The sequence below is a fragment of the Hippocampus zosterae genome, chromosome 10, assembly GCF_025434085.1.
Source record: "Hippocampus zosterae strain Florida chromosome 10, ASM2543408v3, whole genome shotgun sequence".
Taxonomy (NCBI): Eukaryota; Metazoa; Chordata; class Actinopteri; order Syngnathiformes; family Syngnathidae; genus Hippocampus; species Hippocampus zosterae.
The window spans coordinates 10,659,666-10,678,366 of NC_067460.1; the positions used below are offsets into that span (position 1 = coordinate 10,659,666).

Genomic DNA, 18,701 nt, shown 5'->3' on the forward strand with positions numbered 1-18,701 from the left:
AAGTACGCATATGGAATCTAGGGCCCCCACCATCACCCGCGCCGTCTCGGCCATGGACTGATAAGCCGGTACTGTCTTCATGATGAGCAGACCTCGACGAAGCAGCTATGACCTGTACACGCATACACATACACAACTGGACAACCACAGTCAATTGGTTCGATCTGCAGAGCGCACGTGTGCCGTGCAGCTGGTCAGGACGGCCGCGTCGCGGTCACCCCCGCCCCCTTCCCATTCATCCTCCCCCTTATTACATGTTATGTCTTGTGACTTGTTGTAACTGTCATGCTTATTTATGTGCTAGGGTCTTTTTTATCCTGGACTTCAATTATCCTCAGAAGAGGATAGTTCAAGCTTGTTTTTTTCCCCCTCTCCCTACCCAGCGTTTTCCTTTCTGAAGTCTGATTGTAATTTCCCCATTGCGGGACAAATAAAGGATATTTTAATCTTAATCTTAAATATTGATCCTGTTCAATAAAAAATAAAATATAAAGGGAGACTAAAAAAGTTACGCACGCACGCACACACACACACACACACGCACGCGCGCAAATAGCACTCGTGTCGTGGTAATTTCCTTCTCTGCGGACTGCTTCTCATTTCCCCTCTCATTTTTAAGTGGCGCAGCGCACTCAAGGGTCCGACTAGAATGTTAAATCACGTACTTTGGCTCCACCTTTCGCGTCGGCAACTCGGCGGGACTGCGTACTCTACGCTCGGAGGGGGGGCCAGAATCTGTGCTACAGGGGCACTGGCCCCCGTTGCTCCCCAGAAGCGGCACTGGTTGTTAGCTTGTCTAGCTTTTTTGGATTCTTGAAGCAGTTGTTCCTATAAGGAACTGACTGTACTTCTCTCCTCCTCGGAGGCTTCCATGGGCATGTTTCCTTTGTAACTGGAGGCTTTTCTGTTCCCATCCTGAGAACTTAAAATAAAATTGCTGCTGCATGGCTGCATGGCTGCAACACGAAGCATGTCTAAAATGTAAAGAACATGTAGCACAAGATTGAATAATTCCAATTGTTGCTTTTATTAGCATTTATCTGGCATTTTCTGTAGTCCTACAACGTGGTCCCACCAGAGATCTCGTCACAACAATTTGACGTGATTCTCAGTTCCCTTTTATTTGATATAACAAGCTGCAAAACAAACTAGTGGACTAGTTGGTTATGTTTCTCACCCTGCTGTGCAAGTACAGTTAGCTATGAGTATGTTGTTTTCCTTTTTTTTTTTTTGACGATGGCCCGAGCATCGTACGTTTATGTTTTGTGTCCTTGTCTTTTGCTTGGCAAAACTTTAGATTTTGAAAAACACAAAACTCTGAATCTAAATCATGAAGTTGTATGGTCTGCACATGGCTACGCATCCCATATTTGTAAGACGTGTGTGCTTGCAGTTGCTCTCTCATGGAAACATTTTCCACTAAATAAAGATATATATGTGCCCATTGGACGTCGGGCCACATTATAACACATTCTTCCCATTCTGTAATCCCCTAAGGCTCGGAAATTGCTTTCCATCTGGCAATGTTAGCTTTTTAAAAGTAATTTTCACGATTCTGAACAGATGCCTTTTGTACATGTTAACGAAGCCCGCGCATTCTGATGACGTGTCCGGAGCAATATGGCGGCACTGCCACGTGCAACGACTGTTGACGCAGTGTTTATGACCCAAACACCATAGGACAGAGACAAACTCAAGATATACACCACTATTCTGTATTATTAACAAAAATGTAAAATATTTATATTTAAATGACAAAAATAGCCCTCGTCATGAGAATTAACGGACGTCATACCGCTCCCGTTCGCCAGGTGTCTCTGCAGGCTGAATTCAATCCGGATGTGGGTTGGGGGCGCGGTGCTGCCCCATTAGCATCACTTTTGGACGTGTAGGATGCAGACAGCTGCTCTGTTCCCTACCTAAGTTTTGCTCCATAAGACATCACATCTAGAAAACGTAATAGGTTTCCGTCTTTGTCGTAAGCGTGCATGTTGAATGGAACTGTGTTCCGACCATGCGCATTCTTGGTGAGTGTTAGGTATCCGAGTAACGGGTGATTTGTGGCGGCAGCGCACTCGATGACGGTGTAGTTTCAAAGTGCCGTCACTCAACATGTACGCGCTGCTGGATTTCTCGGAATGCGTCGCGGATTCTCCTGACTTCAGGTGAGCAGCTTTCACTCGATTAGTTGTGGCGTGAGCTACTGCCTCAATTTTCGTGCGTTGTGTTGTTGTTCAGGCGGAACCTGGATCAATGTGAGGAGGACGTTTCTCTGCTACAGACACAGCTGGACAAGGTGCGACACTGACTGTCCACGGGGACCCAACCCTGCCTCAAATGACCAAGATACGCACCACTTCTGTCGAAATTAAGCTCCTCAACTCACTTTAACAGAAAGCTTGGCACCAAAAGTCTCCAAAAAAACAATATTTATGTTTAAACTCGCAGTTTATTGCCACCAACGCAATGCTTCTGTCTCAATGAAACTCCTCACCTTACTTCAACAACGTTCCATGGCAACAAAATGCGACAAGATGACAAAACACAATATTTGCCTCTAAGTGACGCTTCTAAACTTACTTCCACACGCAGTAGTTCCATGGATGCCACACATAGCATGTGACATTGCACTGCTTTTCTGTAAATTGTTGTTGTTTGTTTATTGAACATGAAACATATACAGTAATAATTTGACAGAAAATAAGGTAAATAAAATAGTAAAAAGAAAGATATCAGTCTTCATTCAACACAGTTATTATGTTCAAGGGAGTAGGAAGAAGTAAAAAACGTATCTAGTCCTACCCCGTTAGGTGTTTGTATCTAATAAATCATTTTTATATCAATCAGAAAAGAAAAAAGTAAGAAGAAATTAAATTAAACTACTCAACTCATTCTAACATGCAGTAGTTCCTTAGCACTGAATGGCACAAGGTGGCAGTATTTTTTTTATACCTTAAGGAACTCACTCAAGTCATTTAAAAATAGTTCCTTGGCACAAAGATAACAACAAACTAGTACTTTAGTGCAGTGGTTCTTAACCTTCTTAGAGGTACCGAACCCAACCAGTTAATATGCACATTAATTGAACCCATCATTAAGGGAGAACTTTACTATTTAAAAAAAGTTTGTAGTTTGGTCTCTCTATATTAGCTTCAACATATTGTGGCTGGGGTTAGAACGTCTGGTTCGCTCCATATATTTTCAAAGTAGCTATTGTTTGAAAAATGCTATTGGTCTTCTAAAAGTGTTTGTCATGCCACCAATCAGGTAACGAGGTTGTGCGGCAAGATGGTGGAGGCGGGACAAGTATACAATGCAGCCAATCAGACGTTCCTTGCAGGCCTGTCTGAGCTTTTCTCACTCCACAAGGAGGACAGCGTCATTGCGGTAAGGACCTACCGGCTTTGAAGAACCTTCTTAAACAGTGTCTCTTGGATTTTTACAACAACTACACTAAAATATTCAATTATATAATATTTAGTTCTCCGGGTGTTATTGTAAGGCAATACAAATAAGGAACCAATCACAGTTATTGTCATTTATGTGTCTTGGTTACAGATGCAGCTAGTGAATGTAGCTCATAAAGTCACGAGTAATCTAATTTAGTTAATATCAGTAGTTTTTTTTGTACTGTCTCCCAAAAAATTCTTCCCATTGGAAGCTATTTTCGTTAATTTTTATGTTTGATTCCATTTCATGTATTAAATGTATTACGTACTTTTGTTTCTTATGAAGTGATTTGTTTTCACGCACCACTAGAGAGCGCCATTGTACTGCTAGTGGTGCACGTACCTTCAGAGCACAGGTGTCAAATTCTCTCCTGTACCTTGCGTGTTTTAAATGCTTCTCTTCCCTCTAGCACACCTTACTCAAATGATCAGGATCAATGTCAGGCTCCTGCAGAGCTTGCTGATTATTTGAATCAGGTGTGTTGGAGAAGGGAGGAATCTAAAACAGGCAGATGGCCCTCGAGGACCAGAGTTTGACACCTATGTCCGACAATTTTTTGTCTTCTCTTTTTAGAACTGCCTGAGCCAGTTCAAGCAAGGCCTGCAGGAGCTGCTCACTTTCCACACTGTGAGAACACACCACACACACACGCACACGCACACACACACACACACACACACACACACACACACACACACACACACACACACGCACACACACACACACGGAAATAATGCTGTTCTGTGTGTGTGCGTTAAGGGTGTGGAAAATAAACGATATAAATCGATACATCGATGCGCATGTGCGCGATGCGAGTGCATCGACTCATTCACTGGGTACGACGCGATTCACGGGTGAAATCGAGATTCATCACGATGCATTGGTGGGTATCGGTAAAATCCGATTCAAGTGCCGTTTTATTCATGTTAAACGTCACCTATCTGCCCTTTCCTAGGCGCAATGAATGCACCATCATTGTTTTGCGTTTTGTGTTGAATACGGACGGTAGCCGTGCGTCATATACAGTCCAGTACACAACTAGCGAAACACTATGGAAGTTCGCGCAAGCAGCAGCGAGGAAACTACTGTATTTAATGCTTCCGCAACATTCAAATCTTATTTTTGGAAATACTACGGCTTCAAAAAGAAACACGGAAAAATTGATAAAAGCTCCGAAATTTGCAAAGGATGTCGCACTACGAAGCCATACAACGGCAGCGCCACAAATATGCAGACCACTTAAAACGATGGCACCACATCACCGACAAGGTTCCCGCCCCCTCCCCGTCCAGTTCCTCGTTGGACACCGGAGAAAATCTTGGCAAACCAGGTCAGGATCAGAAAAAAATCGCCTTATTTTGGGGGTCCCCTTGCAGCTCACTGTGACCGCGCAAGGAAAAACTATATATGGATGACTCTTTTGGACATTTCATTTTGACACTCGGTGAGAGTGGTCTGTGTACGCTACAATACACACAGCAGCTTTGAGACTGTGACTGCCACATTGTTTCAATTGTATTTTTTTCTGTCCTATGGAGATGGATATTTCATATAAGACACTCAGTGATTAGTCTGTTTGTGTTTACACTACAGCAACAGCTGTGAATCTCAGGTACCAAATTGTTTACATTTTCTTTGCACAAAACCCAATTGTGAATGGGCTTAAATAAGTTGTTTTACACGTTCTACTGTTTATAAGGAATAAAGTGGTCTACTTTTTGCAATACCATACTGAATTCCATCTTTTTTTTAACTTGTTTTCTTTGCATATTTGCATCATGTTTAATTGCACAATATCGCAACAAATTGCACTGTATCGTATCGGATCGCATTGATTTGAACTAAATGTGTATCGTGTCGTATCACATCGTGAAGACGGTGAAACGTATCGCATCGTGTCGCCAGAAAATTCCATGTATCGTTTAAGTAACGCATCGCTGGTAGTGCATCGATATGTGTATCGAATCGTCCTCAGTGCTGAGATTCACATCCCTAGTGTGTGTGTGTGTGTGTGTGCTTTCAGATGTTGCTGGATCAGAGTCAGCGAGCCATCAGCCATCAGCTCAGTAGCCTATGCAACCAGTAAGCACAGGGTTTTATTCATTTTGGAATTTGAAAGACGTTTTTCCTTTCACTCTTTACCTGCGGTGTATCTTATTTTGATGGCACATTTAAATGTTATACAGGACATCGGTCGTGTTTATTCTGTTTAGAAGATAACAGTTTTCATGCAGGTCATATCATATTATTTAGTTGTATTTATCCCGCCTTAAAAGCCGATCCCTGAAAATATTGTCTTAAACCTGGCCGTGGGGCTAATCAGGGTAGGGTCCGCTGCCTTCGATAACATCTAAAAATACAAAATGACTACAAGTCGATTGACTACAAGTCTAGCTTTGCTTAGAGTTAATATTGGGACGCAGCAATTAGTCAATCAAGACCAAAAGTAGAGGGCAAGAAAAAAAACGTTCTTTGCACTAGTATGTTTGCTGTGCTCCCACTAGTCGAAGTACGGCATGCTGATTCCGGTAATATTGCGTTTGCGAAATAAAAATAATGTAGAATAATCCACCTGTTTTCAACCATTCAAAATATTGTCTGACATTAAACCTGTCCGTGGGGCTAATCAGGGTAGGGTCCGCTGCCTTCGATAACATCTAAAAATACAAAATGACTACAAGTCGATTGATGGACTTGATTTTTTTTCAGATTCCTGCCTCAGCTGGCGGAAACACGTGATGAGTTTCTGCGTATCGGTGACGATCTGGACACTGCGACTCTGAAGAATGCTCAAGTGTCTCGACACAAGACCGTTGAGGCCGAAAGAGCGAGTCACCTGCTCATTGCGACACGGAAATGCTACCAACACTTTGCCCTGGATTACTGTCTGCAGGTATAGACACATGCGACATCTTTCCTCAAACGTTGTTTACGCACATGCCAAGTGGAAAGTGGATAGATAAACACACACACACACACACACTTTTTGTTGTATCTGTCAATTAGTTTTTCTACTCTTTCATTTTTTTATTTATTTTTTGTCATTCAGCTCAACACATTCAAGACTCAGCAGAGAGTGGACTTCTTGAACTCGGTGAGACTATGACCTCACTCATGTCTTACCTTAGCTTTGCTTTGAGTTAATATTGGAACGCAGCAATTAGTCAATCAAGACCAAAAGTAGAGGGCAAGAAAAAAAACGTTCTTTGCACTAATATGTTTGCTGTGCTCCCACTAGTCGAAGTACGGCATGCTGATTCCGATATTGCGTTTGCGAAATAAAAATAATGTAGAATAATCCACCTGTTTTCAACCATTCAAAGGGGCTGACATTTTACGCTGCACCCCCTTCTACTGTCACTGTCGATTTAATTTGATGTCAAAGTATACCGTGTTGAGACTCGTCAGGGGTACGTTATCTTTTTTTACTTCTGCTGTAGGTTTTTACCCATTACCTGAATCCCAAACCATTGTTTGTCCTAATATAGTGGACATGCAGTTTGCTTTTTTTCCTGAAAGTTTCTAGTTATTTCTTTTCAGCTATAATACAAACATCCACACTGGTGCGGACCAAGACGTACATCAGCTATGCCTAATAATAATTATAATACTTAAAATAGATATTGTTGTTATTATAAGTGTCGAAGTCTGAATAAAGTTGTGTTGTTGTGTTGAGGTGTTCTCCTTGGTCAACGCTCAGCTGACATTCTTCCATCAAGGCTTTGACCTGCTCCGAGACCTTGAGCCCGGCATGAAGGTCATGGCCACACAGGTGGATGCAAACACACATTCGCATACAAACAAAACAAATGACGCACCAGTCAAGACGATTCTTTTGACTCTGTCCACAGTTGCGCGAGCGCTCAGCTCAGTGTGCGAGCAAAAGGAAAGAGCTGGAGAACAATCATTTGCTGGTCCAGCAACAAGTAAGTCACCTATATCACCAGCACACATTTTTACATTTCATCAGCCATATAGGATAATTGCCAAAGTCATTTTTCAATATTTTTGGAAAACAAAGAGGGAAAAAAACATTTTTAGAACAAACATTGGTAATTTTGATTGGGTCTTTTTCCTTTCGCAGACTTACTCCCCCTCGGTTGATGTTACAATATCAATGAAAATGCCAGTTATTAAGAAAAAACATTTATGAATAATTTTGTTTCGTGGGCTGGAATGGATTAATGACATTTCAGTTCATTTCAATGAAAAATAATAGAAATATATATTATTACTATGGGATATATATATAGATAGATAGATAGATAATATTTGTATTGGCATTCTGTATATACAACTTACAATGACAGCGTATAATAAGAGCTTATTAACTTAGATTTTTATTACTAGTGTATATAGGAATAAACAGGTTTATATGCTTTTTTTAAATAGTAATATTTTTTACCAATAAACTAATTTTTCAATAAATCTTTTTAAAGAAAATGGCAAAAATATATACTTTTTAAATATTTTTTTTAGTTAGGAAAAAATGTGTTCTATTGAAGACAAAAGTAACCTTTAAATTTTTTTTTCCTTCATTCTTTTTTTGGGGAAGAGGACGACAAAACAATAATTTTGCCTGCGTGTGTGTGTGTGTGTAGGATGCCTCAGGAGAGACGCTTTTCCAGTTGGGTCGTGGGACTGACGACATCATCCAAGGTTACCTCTTCAAACGCTCCCGCAGGAAGGCAAAAATGTGGAAGAGGTCACATGTCTCCTTGTAACCTCAACATTTTTTGAAATTCTTCCTTTCCCCTGTAGTTAGTTACTGCCGATTTTAAGGGGCGCGAACACGGATGGTCCAAAAAGACTCCACAAGACAATGCCAAAAGCAAAAACATGATCGAAATGCTAAAATAAAAAATTATATCCATACTTTTTATGTACAGATGCTGGTTCTCCATCAGAGACAACCAACTCATCTACAGGAAGTCACACAAAGTAAAAAAAAAAAAAAAAGAAGAAAATCCACTTCCTGGCCATAAAGTCATAATATTTATGCTATTCATTTTCATTAGGCCAAGCGGTTGTGACGTTTAATATTTTTGTTTGGCTCGTCAGGAGGCGTCCACGCTTCTGTTTGAGGACCTGCGATTGTGTGCCGTCAAATCTTTGGAGGACCTGGACCGACGATTCTGCTTCCAGTTGATGTCTGTGCACAAGTGAGTTAAAAACACATCAACATTTAACTCAACATAGTTGTATTGTTTGAATGATGGATGAGTCTGAGTTGACAAGAAAACCATGAGGACAAGATAGACAGGATGGAACTTTAAGATGAATGTCTGTTTAGTGAGTGGGTCCCCCATTTTGCCCAATCATAATGTCCCCCATTACTGTCTGAACTATTTCATGTTGTATTGTCCCATAATGCCCCCTATTATGGCCCGTCAGGTGTTGTGCCCTTCAGGCCGACTCTGAGCAAGTGAGGCTGGCATGGATGGAAGCGTTACAGGGTAGCATCGATATGGCATATCGCGAGCGAGGCCAAGCCACGCCCACACAGGCAGGCTACCTTCTGCTACCTCATCATGCTAATAATACTAACTAATAAGAAAATTCACAAAAGTGTCCTTCAGCCTCAGGAGCCCCTCGCGCCGAGCGGCGGTGACAACGCTGCGGCCAATCAGAGGACGGCGGTGCTGGGCGTGGCTCTGCAGGGGGCCGGCAACCGTTGCTGCTGCGACTGCGGCGAGGAGGAACCACGATGGGCAGCCGTCAACTTGGGCATCACGGTGTGCATTCAGTGCTCAGGGATTCACCGGTACTGACACACGCACGTCAAACATTTGCCACTAAAAAGAGTTTTGTTTTTCTCGCAGTTAAGTAAAATTTTCTGAGATTAAAAGTCACACGGTTTTAATGGAAAAAGTCAAATCTAGCAGCCCGGTAGTCCAGTGGTTAGCACGTCGACTTCACAGTGCAGAGGTACCGGGTTCGATTCCAGCTCGGGCCTCCCTGTGTGGAGTTTGCATGTTCTCCCCGGGCCTGCGTGGGTTTTCTCCGGGTGCTCCTCCCACATTCCAAAAATATGCATGGCAGGCTGATTGAACACTCTAAAATTGTCCCTAGGTGTGAGTGTGAGCGTGGATGGTTGTTCGTCTCTGTGTGCCCTGCGATTGGCTGGCAACCGATTCAGGGTGTCCCCCGCCTACTGCCCGGAGACAGCTGGGATAGGCTCCAGCACCCCCCGTGACCCTAGTAAGGATCAAGCGGTTAGGAAGATGAATGAATGAAAGTCAAATCTAATCAAGGATATACTTGAATTGTTCTCTGAATTAAGTCATTTTTTTGTAAATAAAAACATTAGATTATTATGGTCAAAAATTTTCCGAGGAAAAAGATGAGTCTTTGAAATGTCAAGAAAAAAAAGTCATATTACCAAGAATAAAATCATATAATTTAGAAAAAAAAATGTAATATTCTGAAAATTAAGTTATGTAATTTTTTTTCAAAGAAAAGCTACAATATGATGATGATGCAAACATGAACATTTGGTCACGGTCAAAATGTGTCATCTTAATAGGTTAAAGTCACATTCCTTTAAGAATAACTGTTTACTGAAGTGTAGACTTCGAGATCGGCTGTCTCGGATCGGCCGGTGTTTTGCATTTTGTTTTGCATTCGGGGACGTTTTGTAAGGAGTGAAGCTTTCTCATTTTATACAATCAGATTTTTTTCCCCCAATATTTTGACATTTAGATGCAAATTTTGACGATTCATGGGTCCGTTTGGTCCCAATGCCCCGCAAATAGTGGAGGTCAACTATAAAGTAAATTAAAAAAGTTGTATAAATAGACTGGTCCATCTTCTGATCGGATCGGTGATGGGATATTGTTATGTTTTTTTTACCCACTGATCGGTAATCGGCTCCCAATTTGTTTTTTTTTTTCTTCCCGTCTTTGATGCATGCAGGAGTCTGGGCGTCCACGTGTCAAAGGTGCGCTCACTTACGCTGGACTCATGGGAAGCTGAGCAACTCAAGGTGAAACTCATACACAAACGATGGAGTCATTCGTAAACTCTTTTCACACAGCCACCTTCCTCCCTCTGATACTACAGTGATGCCACGCTCTATTGTCGTTCATTATTTGCGCCCCTGCTTTATCGCTGATGTTTTATTAGTTGTTTTTTTTTATTTATTTAACAGTTGAGACTAGTCGCAATTTAGAGTTGCCTTCTGTGTAGTACCACGTGACCACTTAGTGGTAACGTGATGAAAGGAGCTAACCATTCCAAAGAAGTTTGTGATCATAAAAACAAGACTTCCTGTGTTTGTGATGTAGCTGCTGTGCGTCCTCGGAAATGATGTCATCAACAACATTTACGAGGCACGGTGTTTGCACAGAGTCAAACCCACCACGGAGAGCCCGCAGTAAACACGACACACGACTGTCATTCAATCTGTGATCAATGCTGGATGATTGACTGCCAAACTCTTTGTCAGTGCTGAAAAGGAAGCTTGGATACGAGACAAGTACGTCGAGAAGACCTTTGTGAGGCGGAATGGCGACGAAGATGGTCCAAGTAAGTACATTTCATCAACAAAATGGTGGCAGCGGTTGTCTTTGTTTGGTGGACATAAAAAGCCGAAGCGCCACTGTTCAGTTGCCACGGTTTTGTGTCGTCAAAAAACTGAGATCAAGGAACATAATTTCAAAACCCAAGGTGAAATATAAGACAAATATCTTTTGGAGAGGCGCTGTGAAAAAGAGAAGTGATTACTCAACTGTGTACACCCTCTTATAACTGGGGATGTGGCTCAGTTCAGAATCAAGTATTGGCACATCAAAATGTTCCAAACTAAGAGACTCCGACTCAAAAAGACTGTACTGTAATAAAAGCCCGAGGTCACGTGAGTGCCGGAAGTTATTTACATTGATTAATCTTGGTGAAATGTTTTTTTCGACTTTAAAACCCTGTCATCGAATAGGCGGGGTGTCGACTTTTTGTATCCACTGTGTATTTCGTATATGTTGTTATTCATGTGGAGTGGTGAATTTGTTGAAGTGCGTCATGACAACTTTGAGGCCTCGCTACTCTTGCATCTCTACCGAGCCGCGGTGGCTGGAGACCTGGTTGCCTTGGTGACAGCTCTGGCCCAAGGGGCACCAGTGAATGGGAGCCTGGCCCAGGAGGAAGGACGGACCGCTCTCATTGGGGCTGCCCAAGGGGTGAGGGAATACGAGTTACTTCTATGATGAAACATTTTTAGAGGAGAAAAAAAAGAAGTCATATTGTGAAAATATGAAAATAAAAAAGATGGGGGTTTCTTCTTGGACATTTTTGCATTTAAAAATGTAGTACCATGACATCTTAATCCTGATATCAAAAAAATATGTAAATGGGGAAAATTGTTATTTATAAGTTATATTGGGCATGAGAATAAAGTCTTAATAGATAATGTCAGACGAAGAACATTTTGGGGAAATAAATTTGTAATACTACAAGCATAAAGTCATAATATTACCACATTAAAGTCGTAGTTTTTAAAGAATCCATTTGGAATTTGACACTAACTTTGATACATTTTGAATATCACAAGTCATTTATAAGATAACAGTCCTTATATTTAATGTTCATGAAGTAAGATGAAGAGTAAAGCATTTTGTTTTTGACAGCTGGAAAGTATTAACAGAATAAGGTTTATTATTTTGAGAATAAATCCAACATATTTATTCAAGAAAAATTGGAATATTACAATTGTCTTGTTTTTTTTTTTTTTAGGAATCAATTTGGAATGTAATGATGGCAAATTAATGTGATTTATTAAGAAAAAAAAATCTGAATATTGTTATTATTGTTATTGAATAAATCAACAACCGATCTCAGATTATGACAATTTTACAGTCTGTTTTTACATACTGTAGATTAAGATATCATTTATTTGTCTCACACTGGGGAGATCTAAATCTAACTTTAAAACACAAGACTAAAATCCTAATTGAAATGCTTCGAAATGAAACGAAGTCCATTTCTCTGCAGGGGTCGCTGTTGGCATCCGAGTTTTTGCTCCTGAACGGCGCCAACATTAACCACAGAGACCTGAGAGGACAAGGAGCTCTGCACGCAGCAGCCACCGCTGGACACACCGGGTCACTGCACGCACGCACGCACACACACGCACACACGCACACACGCACACACGGTGACGTTGTATCGGCCCCACAGGCAGGTGTGTCTGCTGCTGAAGCGAGGAGCCAATCAGTACGCAGTGGATGAGAGTGGACGCGACCCACTTGCCATCGCAGTGGAAACGGCACACGCTGACATCGTCACGCTGTGAGCTGATGAAGAGCACGCTACACAAGACTAAACAAATACGTGTATACAATGAAACCTCCATTTATCGCTGGAGGATACATTTCACTCATGAACATGCTCAACCGAATCACGTAGTAACAAAACACTCCCATATAATGCGATATGCTGCAGATGTTCAAACTGAATTTAGCATCAATGTTACGGTAATTTTAACACTCACAGGGCAGCTTCGCATACAACACAAGAATAAACTGATAAATGTCATGGACGATTTTATTGTAATTTCCCTGTGTAGGTTGCACGTCATCACCATTTGGACACCGCCCAACACAAATAGAAAAGCTGCCCCTATTGGTGTGGAAGCAGGGGGGAATATCTATGTATATATATACACAAATGACTAATTTTATCGTCACAACCCGGAAAATTTTAGGACTCTTTAGACACTTTTTGAGAGAGTCACAAAACAAGCGTTGGTTTGGACAAAGCTTGGGTGTAAATTTGTTGCTATGTTTTGCTATTTTTCTTGCCCATGGCAACATTTATTTTTTTTTGCAACTTGACAAGATATCCAATCCATAAGGAGAAACTGTGTTGGGGCGAGAGCATGTCAAGACCAGTTTTAACGTCACATTGGGGCAGAAGCCCAGACAACAAAAGATTGACTTGCTTAATTTCACACTCAGTGAATGGACATTAAAAAGTCAATATCACATCATATAAGCACTTCATTTGGTAGATTGTAAAGTTTTTTGTGTCCCTCCCTTGTTGGTCACTCAAGGCTGCGCATGGCCAGAATGAACGAGGAGATGCGAGATTCTGAAACAGCGTTCGGAGCTACGGGTGAGTCCCTGAAACTCTTAACATTCAGCGTTGTGATTCATTCAGCAGCGTCTGTGTGGTCCTTGCAGGAGATGACCAAACCTTTCAGGACATTTTCCGAGACTTTAGTGATATGGCATCACATGACCCGGAGAAGCTGGCCAGACGAAGATTCGGCCGCAAAGAAGACGATGAGAACCCGTGAACGTGTTACATACTTGGTAGAATTTTCATTCTCAGTCTTAATGATCACCTAACTCACTCAATGTCTGGCAGAATTGCATCTCCAAAATGACTACTTTTCAGGGACGCCCCCCCCCCCCCAACCAAATCAATTCTCATGCAACGCCATCAACACAAACACCTTCATTATGTTCAATCACTAAATTTATGCGCGGGGGGGATTGCCAAATTACGTTATTGATTAAAATTGAAACATAGCGCCAACAAACCCAAGGCCTGGGAAAACTTTTGCGCTCTAAGTCATTAAATTGATATATATTCATTCATTCATTCATCTTCCGTACCGCTTGATCCTCACTAGGGTCGCGGGGGGTGCTGGAGCCCATCCCAGCCGTCTCCGGGCAGTAGGCGGGGGACACCCTGAATCGGTTGCCAGCCAATCGCAGGGCACACATAGACGAACAACCATCCACGCTCACACTCACACCTAGGGACAATTTAGAGTGTTCAATCAGCCTGCCATGCATATTTTTGGAATGTGGGAGGAAACCGGAGCACCCGGAGAAAACCCACGCAGGCCCGGGGAGAACATGCAAACTCCACACAGGGAGGCCGGAGCTGGAATCGAACCCGGTACCTCTGCACTGTGAAGCCGACGTGCTAACCACTGGACTACCGGGCCGCCCTAAATTGATATAGTTTTTTAATAAAAAACAATTTCCATGTTAATGTTAAAAATTAAAATAACCATAAGAAAACCTCGGTTTTCGACCATAATCCGTTCCAGAAGGCTGTTCGAAAACCGAAACCACGCTCTTTAAAAAAAAACTTAATTGAACACGTCTGTTCACCATGGGACGCTAATAAACAAGGAAGCGTCACTTCCTTGTCTACCTGAGAAAGCGTGTAAGGAAGGCGAGAGGATTCAAGTGCGCTCAGTTTGTTCAAGAACCGAAATTCTGTCATCATTCGAGGCATAAAAAATTCAAAATTTTTGGTCGAAAGCCGATTTGGTCGAGTACAGAGACGTTCAAAAACAGAGGTTTGACTAATACATTCTGCCCATTTTACTGGTTAATGTTAGGTTAATTAAATTATTGGGAAAAAATAAGGTATGGGTAAAAAAAAAAGGACTGAACAATACAGTATTCCAATAAATCAATTAACTATCACAAATATTATTACATTATTTATATTTTTCACAAACATGTTTGTATTTATCCACCCGTCCTTGATGGGAACACGCGTATTTGTGAAGTAGCTGATGTTAATGTAAGCTGTTCTTGTTACCCAACATGTACCAGAATGTTACACTCAAACAGTAAAAAAGTGAAAACTTAAGGGAAGACATCCTTGTTAGCCTCACCGCTAAGTTAACGTGATCTTTTTTTGTTTAATAGGTCACAAAGGGGAATTTTGCCTGATATAAACCATTCCATTACTTTGTAAGACAAATGTTTACGTAGCAGCTACATTGCCTTTTTTAACAGTGAACTTCTCTCTTTGCTGCTCACACGTTTGTTTTTGTCATGTTACTAAAGAATTACAAATGAGTTGCTGCTAAAACAAAACAAAGGCATTTCAATGTCCACTAGGTTGTGTACATTTCATTGTTGACTGTTACTACTGTAATACTGTTTGTGCATTAAAAACAATTCAAAACCGAAAAAAGGCTTACCTCCTCACGTATATGTTAGATGTTAGGATTTTGTACTAATATAAACCGATCCCAAAAACTTTGGGATTTTGGGCTTGGGGCGAAATTCCAGGATGAATTTAAAATGCATTATAACCATAATAGGTGAAATTGAACAGAAATAACAGATCTGAACAAACTTTTTGTGAGTGTATATGTATGTTGAAGTTAGTTCTCATCCATAATCAATTAACAAATGCCAGTTTCACAATATCTGCTGATTAAAATTGAATTACTTTTTCCTGAACTGATTCATTCACAGGCTGTTGTATTTTCTGTTAATGTTCAAGACAAAGCAGCTGTAGGCACTTGTATATCATGACCTAAAACAAGTCATTTTAATACATGTGATAAAATGATAAAAAGATGCAAATTATCCAAGGAACACTTGCATAGTATCATCTAACTTTCAGTCTGAGGAGTTTGAACTTTATGTCCCACGCACTGTGCACACACTGCAAATGCCTCTCAGGCTTGAGCTTTTTTTCTCTTCTTTGTCTTGTTCTTCGGAGGCGCTTCCTCTGGTGTTTTCTTCTCAAGATTCTCTCCTTCCTCTGAAGTTTTGCTCTGGAAATTCTCCTGCGCGTTTCTGTTAGAATTATCTGCTTCCTCCTCTGGTGTTTTTCTCTTGAGATTCTGTTCTTGCTCGTCCACCTGCTCCATGGCATCCCACACTTCGTCCTCATCATCGTCCTCCTCCTTCACCTCCTGCCCGTCCTCCCCCACAGCGCACTCTGCCTCCTCCAGCGGTCGGCTGGCAAGCAGCAGGCAGTTGAGGCGGGATTTCAGGTAAACCTTATGCTGCACTCGTCGGTTCTCCAGGCTGTGGATCCGCAAGAAGCGGTCCAGGCCGCAGGATGCCACCAGGGGTTGCGAAGCGTGGCACTGCAGACCCCGCACACCCCCGGCCAGGCCCTTGAAGCACCCCCGCACCAGGCCCTTTCGCAAGTCCAGTACGGCAATCTGACCATGCGTGTTGCCGACCACCACAGAGTCCCCCGCGGCAGGAAGAGACAGCGTCGTCAGCGGGTACTCGCCATAAGTAGCCTCCAGTACGGGGCGACGTTGGGGGGTAGAGGGGTCGTACACATGAACCTGGGTGGACAAAGCAAATTTAATGGTGAGCACCACTGAGCAATGAATGGAATACAAATCGACATTGAAATTTAGTAGAATGCAATGTTTTGAAGCAGAATTTTGGACCCCCCAAAAAAGTGCCTAATTCGGTCAGTAAGCTTAATTTTATAAATACATATTTTAGATTGTCTACATAAATGTATAGCCTTATGAATATACAAGTTTATGAAACTTGAAAAAGTTGAAGTGAAAGCTTACAGATTTGTATGTACCTATAATCTGATTTGTGACATATTGACTTGTTTATGCCATGTTTGGTGAAATTTTAAGTTGTCATAGTGAACTCTGAAAAGACTGCAAGTCGAAGTGTATTGTGAGTTACCAAACTTAATTCCCTGATTACTGTGTACAACCGTCTTTCATCTTAACTCAGTTCATTTGCCTTTATTTCAGCACAAGCAAAACCTATACGAGCATAACATTTATATATAAGCAGCTCAGATAATGGCTAATAATATTTATTATTACTTGGAATAATAAATTGCTTGTTTGTGAAAAATATGATAAGAGGACCTTGAAAAAAATGCATATTGAATTACAATAGCGGTACTGTACAGGTCCTGTAATTGAGTATTTGGGCGAGGGCGGTCGACATCGGTGAGCCCAAATGCGTACTTATAATAAACTAGCTGGTTCGCCGCCCTCCGGGCGGCTCATCAGCTAGTTCCTGCGGGAAGGCTGGTACAGTGGTGGTTCGCCGCCCTCCGGGAGGCTCATCAGCTAGTTCCTGCGGAAGGCTGGTAAGGTGGGCCTTCGGCCCACAAAAGTGTTGTTGCTTGGTTCAACTTTTTGTTCATCTTCATTGCTTATCGCGAAAATAAAGAGATGTTTAGCTCTACTAAATAACTAACAATTTCATTGCAATGCTTGTGGGTAGACAACATTTTTTCGCTAAGATGCCCGCGCGATCGTAGTGAGCCACTGCCCGAGCGGCGCACTGGCGGCGCGCAGCGGCGCGGTGAAGTAGGTACGTTTTGAAAAGGGACAGACGGAAGGACAGACCGCGTGCGGGACGACGCGCAATATATATATAAAGATGTAAAATTATTATTTTATGCAGAACAGCACGGAATGTCCCTTTTCAGTTCGTTGAATTGCACTAGACCAAATTTTAAATGGCGGTGCAGATAATGACGATCCTATATCAGAGTGTTCCAGTTCAACTAACCTTACCCTGCACCTTTTTTGAAAGCCATAAAGTGAAGATTAAATCTGTCTGTGTTTCAAAGAAATTAGGCGGCGCCTTGCGGACTCACCTGGTGGTGTCCCGTGCAGGTAACCACCTTATCGGATCCCGGTATGAAGGCCATGTCTTTGACCCAGTGTGGTCGCCGTAGATCCAACCAGTCGCTCCGCAGGTTCTTAGCAGTGAAAACGGGCTTGTCGGGCTTCTCCAGGTCCCACACTTTGAGGCAATTCTCCTTCCCGCCGGTCGCCACGTTGTGTCGGCGTTCCGGGTTCTGCCTCATCCTGGCTATGTCGCTACCCACGCGGATCTCCGTGGCTGGCTCGCGGCTCTCATCCCTCCACACCCGGAGCAAGCCGCTCTCAGCGCACGTCACCAGCGACGCGCCGTTGTCCAGTACCGCCATCCCGACGAAACAGCCCTCGGCGGGGTCGCCGCAGCTTCGCGTGTCGGTGAAGGCCCCCTTCTCCACGCTAAAAGTCTTGACAGTTCCGTCCACGGCGGCAACCAACAGCTCGCTCTCGGCCGCGTCGGCCCAGCACAGCGTACGGACCTCGTGCTGTCGGCTCAGCTGCAAGCTGTTGCAGAAGTTGAAGGCTTGTTTGCGGGACACGCTGACGCCTTTCAGGATGCCCGTCTCCGAGCCCAGCCACACGGTGCACGGGCGGCTACTTTCGCCCATCTCGTGGATTTGAGGACAGCGTCTTTGTGAAGTTGAGTGATTCAACACGAGACACTAATGTTGCCTCGGGATCGAAACACGCGTTTCCTCGCTGGTTGCCGAGTCGCATGTCAATGACGCCATTATATTTCTTCTTCTGTGGTGCATTGGTGATTGACGCGTTATCTCTCGCTGCTGGAATGGGAGAATGCAGAATAAACTGGGTGGAAGCACAACAATCAAATTTACATCAGATTAGGAAAACTATTTAAACATTATTTTTCAATCCGTTTTCTTTGAGT

At 42.5% G+C, this 18,701-nt stretch overlaps 2 protein-coding genes across 4 annotated transcripts; one reads left to right on the forward strand and one right to left on the reverse strand.

Moving 5' to 3' along the window:
* The first annotated feature begins 1,854 nt into the window (after positions 1-1,854).
* On the forward strand, positions 1,855-13,819 carry zgc:162872 (BAR_ACAPs and ArfGap_ACAP domain-containing protein). Of its 3 annotated transcripts, XM_052077494.1 has the most exons (23): positions 1,855-2,165; positions 2,239-2,296; positions 3,268-3,387; positions 3,860-3,926; positions 4,024-4,077; positions 5,474-5,532; positions 6,160-6,343; positions 6,500-6,544; positions 7,127-7,222; positions 7,302-7,376; positions 8,052-8,155; positions 8,340-8,391; positions 8,512-8,612; positions 8,845-8,956; positions 9,030-9,214; positions 10,366-10,435; positions 10,737-10,825; positions 10,898-10,977; positions 11,461-11,624; positions 12,436-12,545; positions 12,622-12,732; positions 13,496-13,557; positions 13,606-13,819. In XM_052077494.1, the coding sequence occupies exons 3-23, from the start codon at positions 3,314-3,316 to the stop codon at positions 13,791-13,793; spliced, it is 2,082 nt and encodes a 693-aa protein (XP_051933454.1). In that variant the 5' UTR covers positions 1,855-2,165; positions 2,239-2,296; positions 3,268-3,313; the 3' UTR covers positions 13,794-13,819. The 3 variants fall into 3 exon arrangements, with proteins under 3 accessions (XP_051933454.1, XP_051933451.1, XP_051933453.1); XM_052077491.1 differs by lacking the exon at positions 3,860-3,926 and having other exon boundaries at positions 1,857-2,165; XM_052077493.1 differs by lacking the exon at positions 3,860-3,926 and having other exon boundaries at positions 1,858-2,165; positions 13,626-13,819.
* Positions 13,820-15,724: 1,905 nt separating this feature from the next.
* On the reverse strand, positions 15,725-18,623 carry wdr74 (WD repeat domain 74). Its single transcript, XM_052077534.1, has 2 exons — positions 17,809-18,623; positions 15,725-16,510 (listed from the first exon to the last, which is right to left on the reverse strand). Exons 1-2 carry the CDS (start codon positions 18,418-18,420, stop codon positions 15,884-15,886), a joined length of 1,239 nt encoding a protein of 412 aa, XP_051933494.1. The 5' UTR covers positions 18,421-18,623; the 3' UTR covers positions 15,725-15,883.
* Between the last annotated feature and the right edge of the window lie 78 nt (positions 18,624-18,701).

Excerpts from the sequence above, each read along its gene's own strand:
- wdr74 (XM_052077534.1), bottom strand. The coding sequence starts at position 18,420 with ATGGGCGAAAGTAGCCGCCCGTGCACCGTGTGGCTGGGCTCGGAGACG. Across the intron at positions 16,511-17,808 it reads CCTGCACGGGACACCACCAG|GTTCATGTGTACGACCCCTC; the intron begins GTGAGTCCGCAA and ends TTGTCCACCCAG.
- zgc:162872 (XM_052077491.1), top strand. The coding sequence starts at position 2,113 with ATGTACGCGCTGCTGGATTTCTCGGAATGCGTCGCGGATTCTCCTGAC. Across the intron at positions 2,166-2,238 it reads GCGGATTCTCCTGACTTCAG|GCGGAACCTGGATCAATGTG; the intron begins GTGAGCAGCTTT and ends GTTGTTGTTCAG. Across the intron at positions 12,733-13,495 it reads CACGCTGACATCGTCACGCT|GCTGCGCATGGCCAGAATGA; the intron begins GTGAGCTGATGA and ends TGGTCACTCAAG.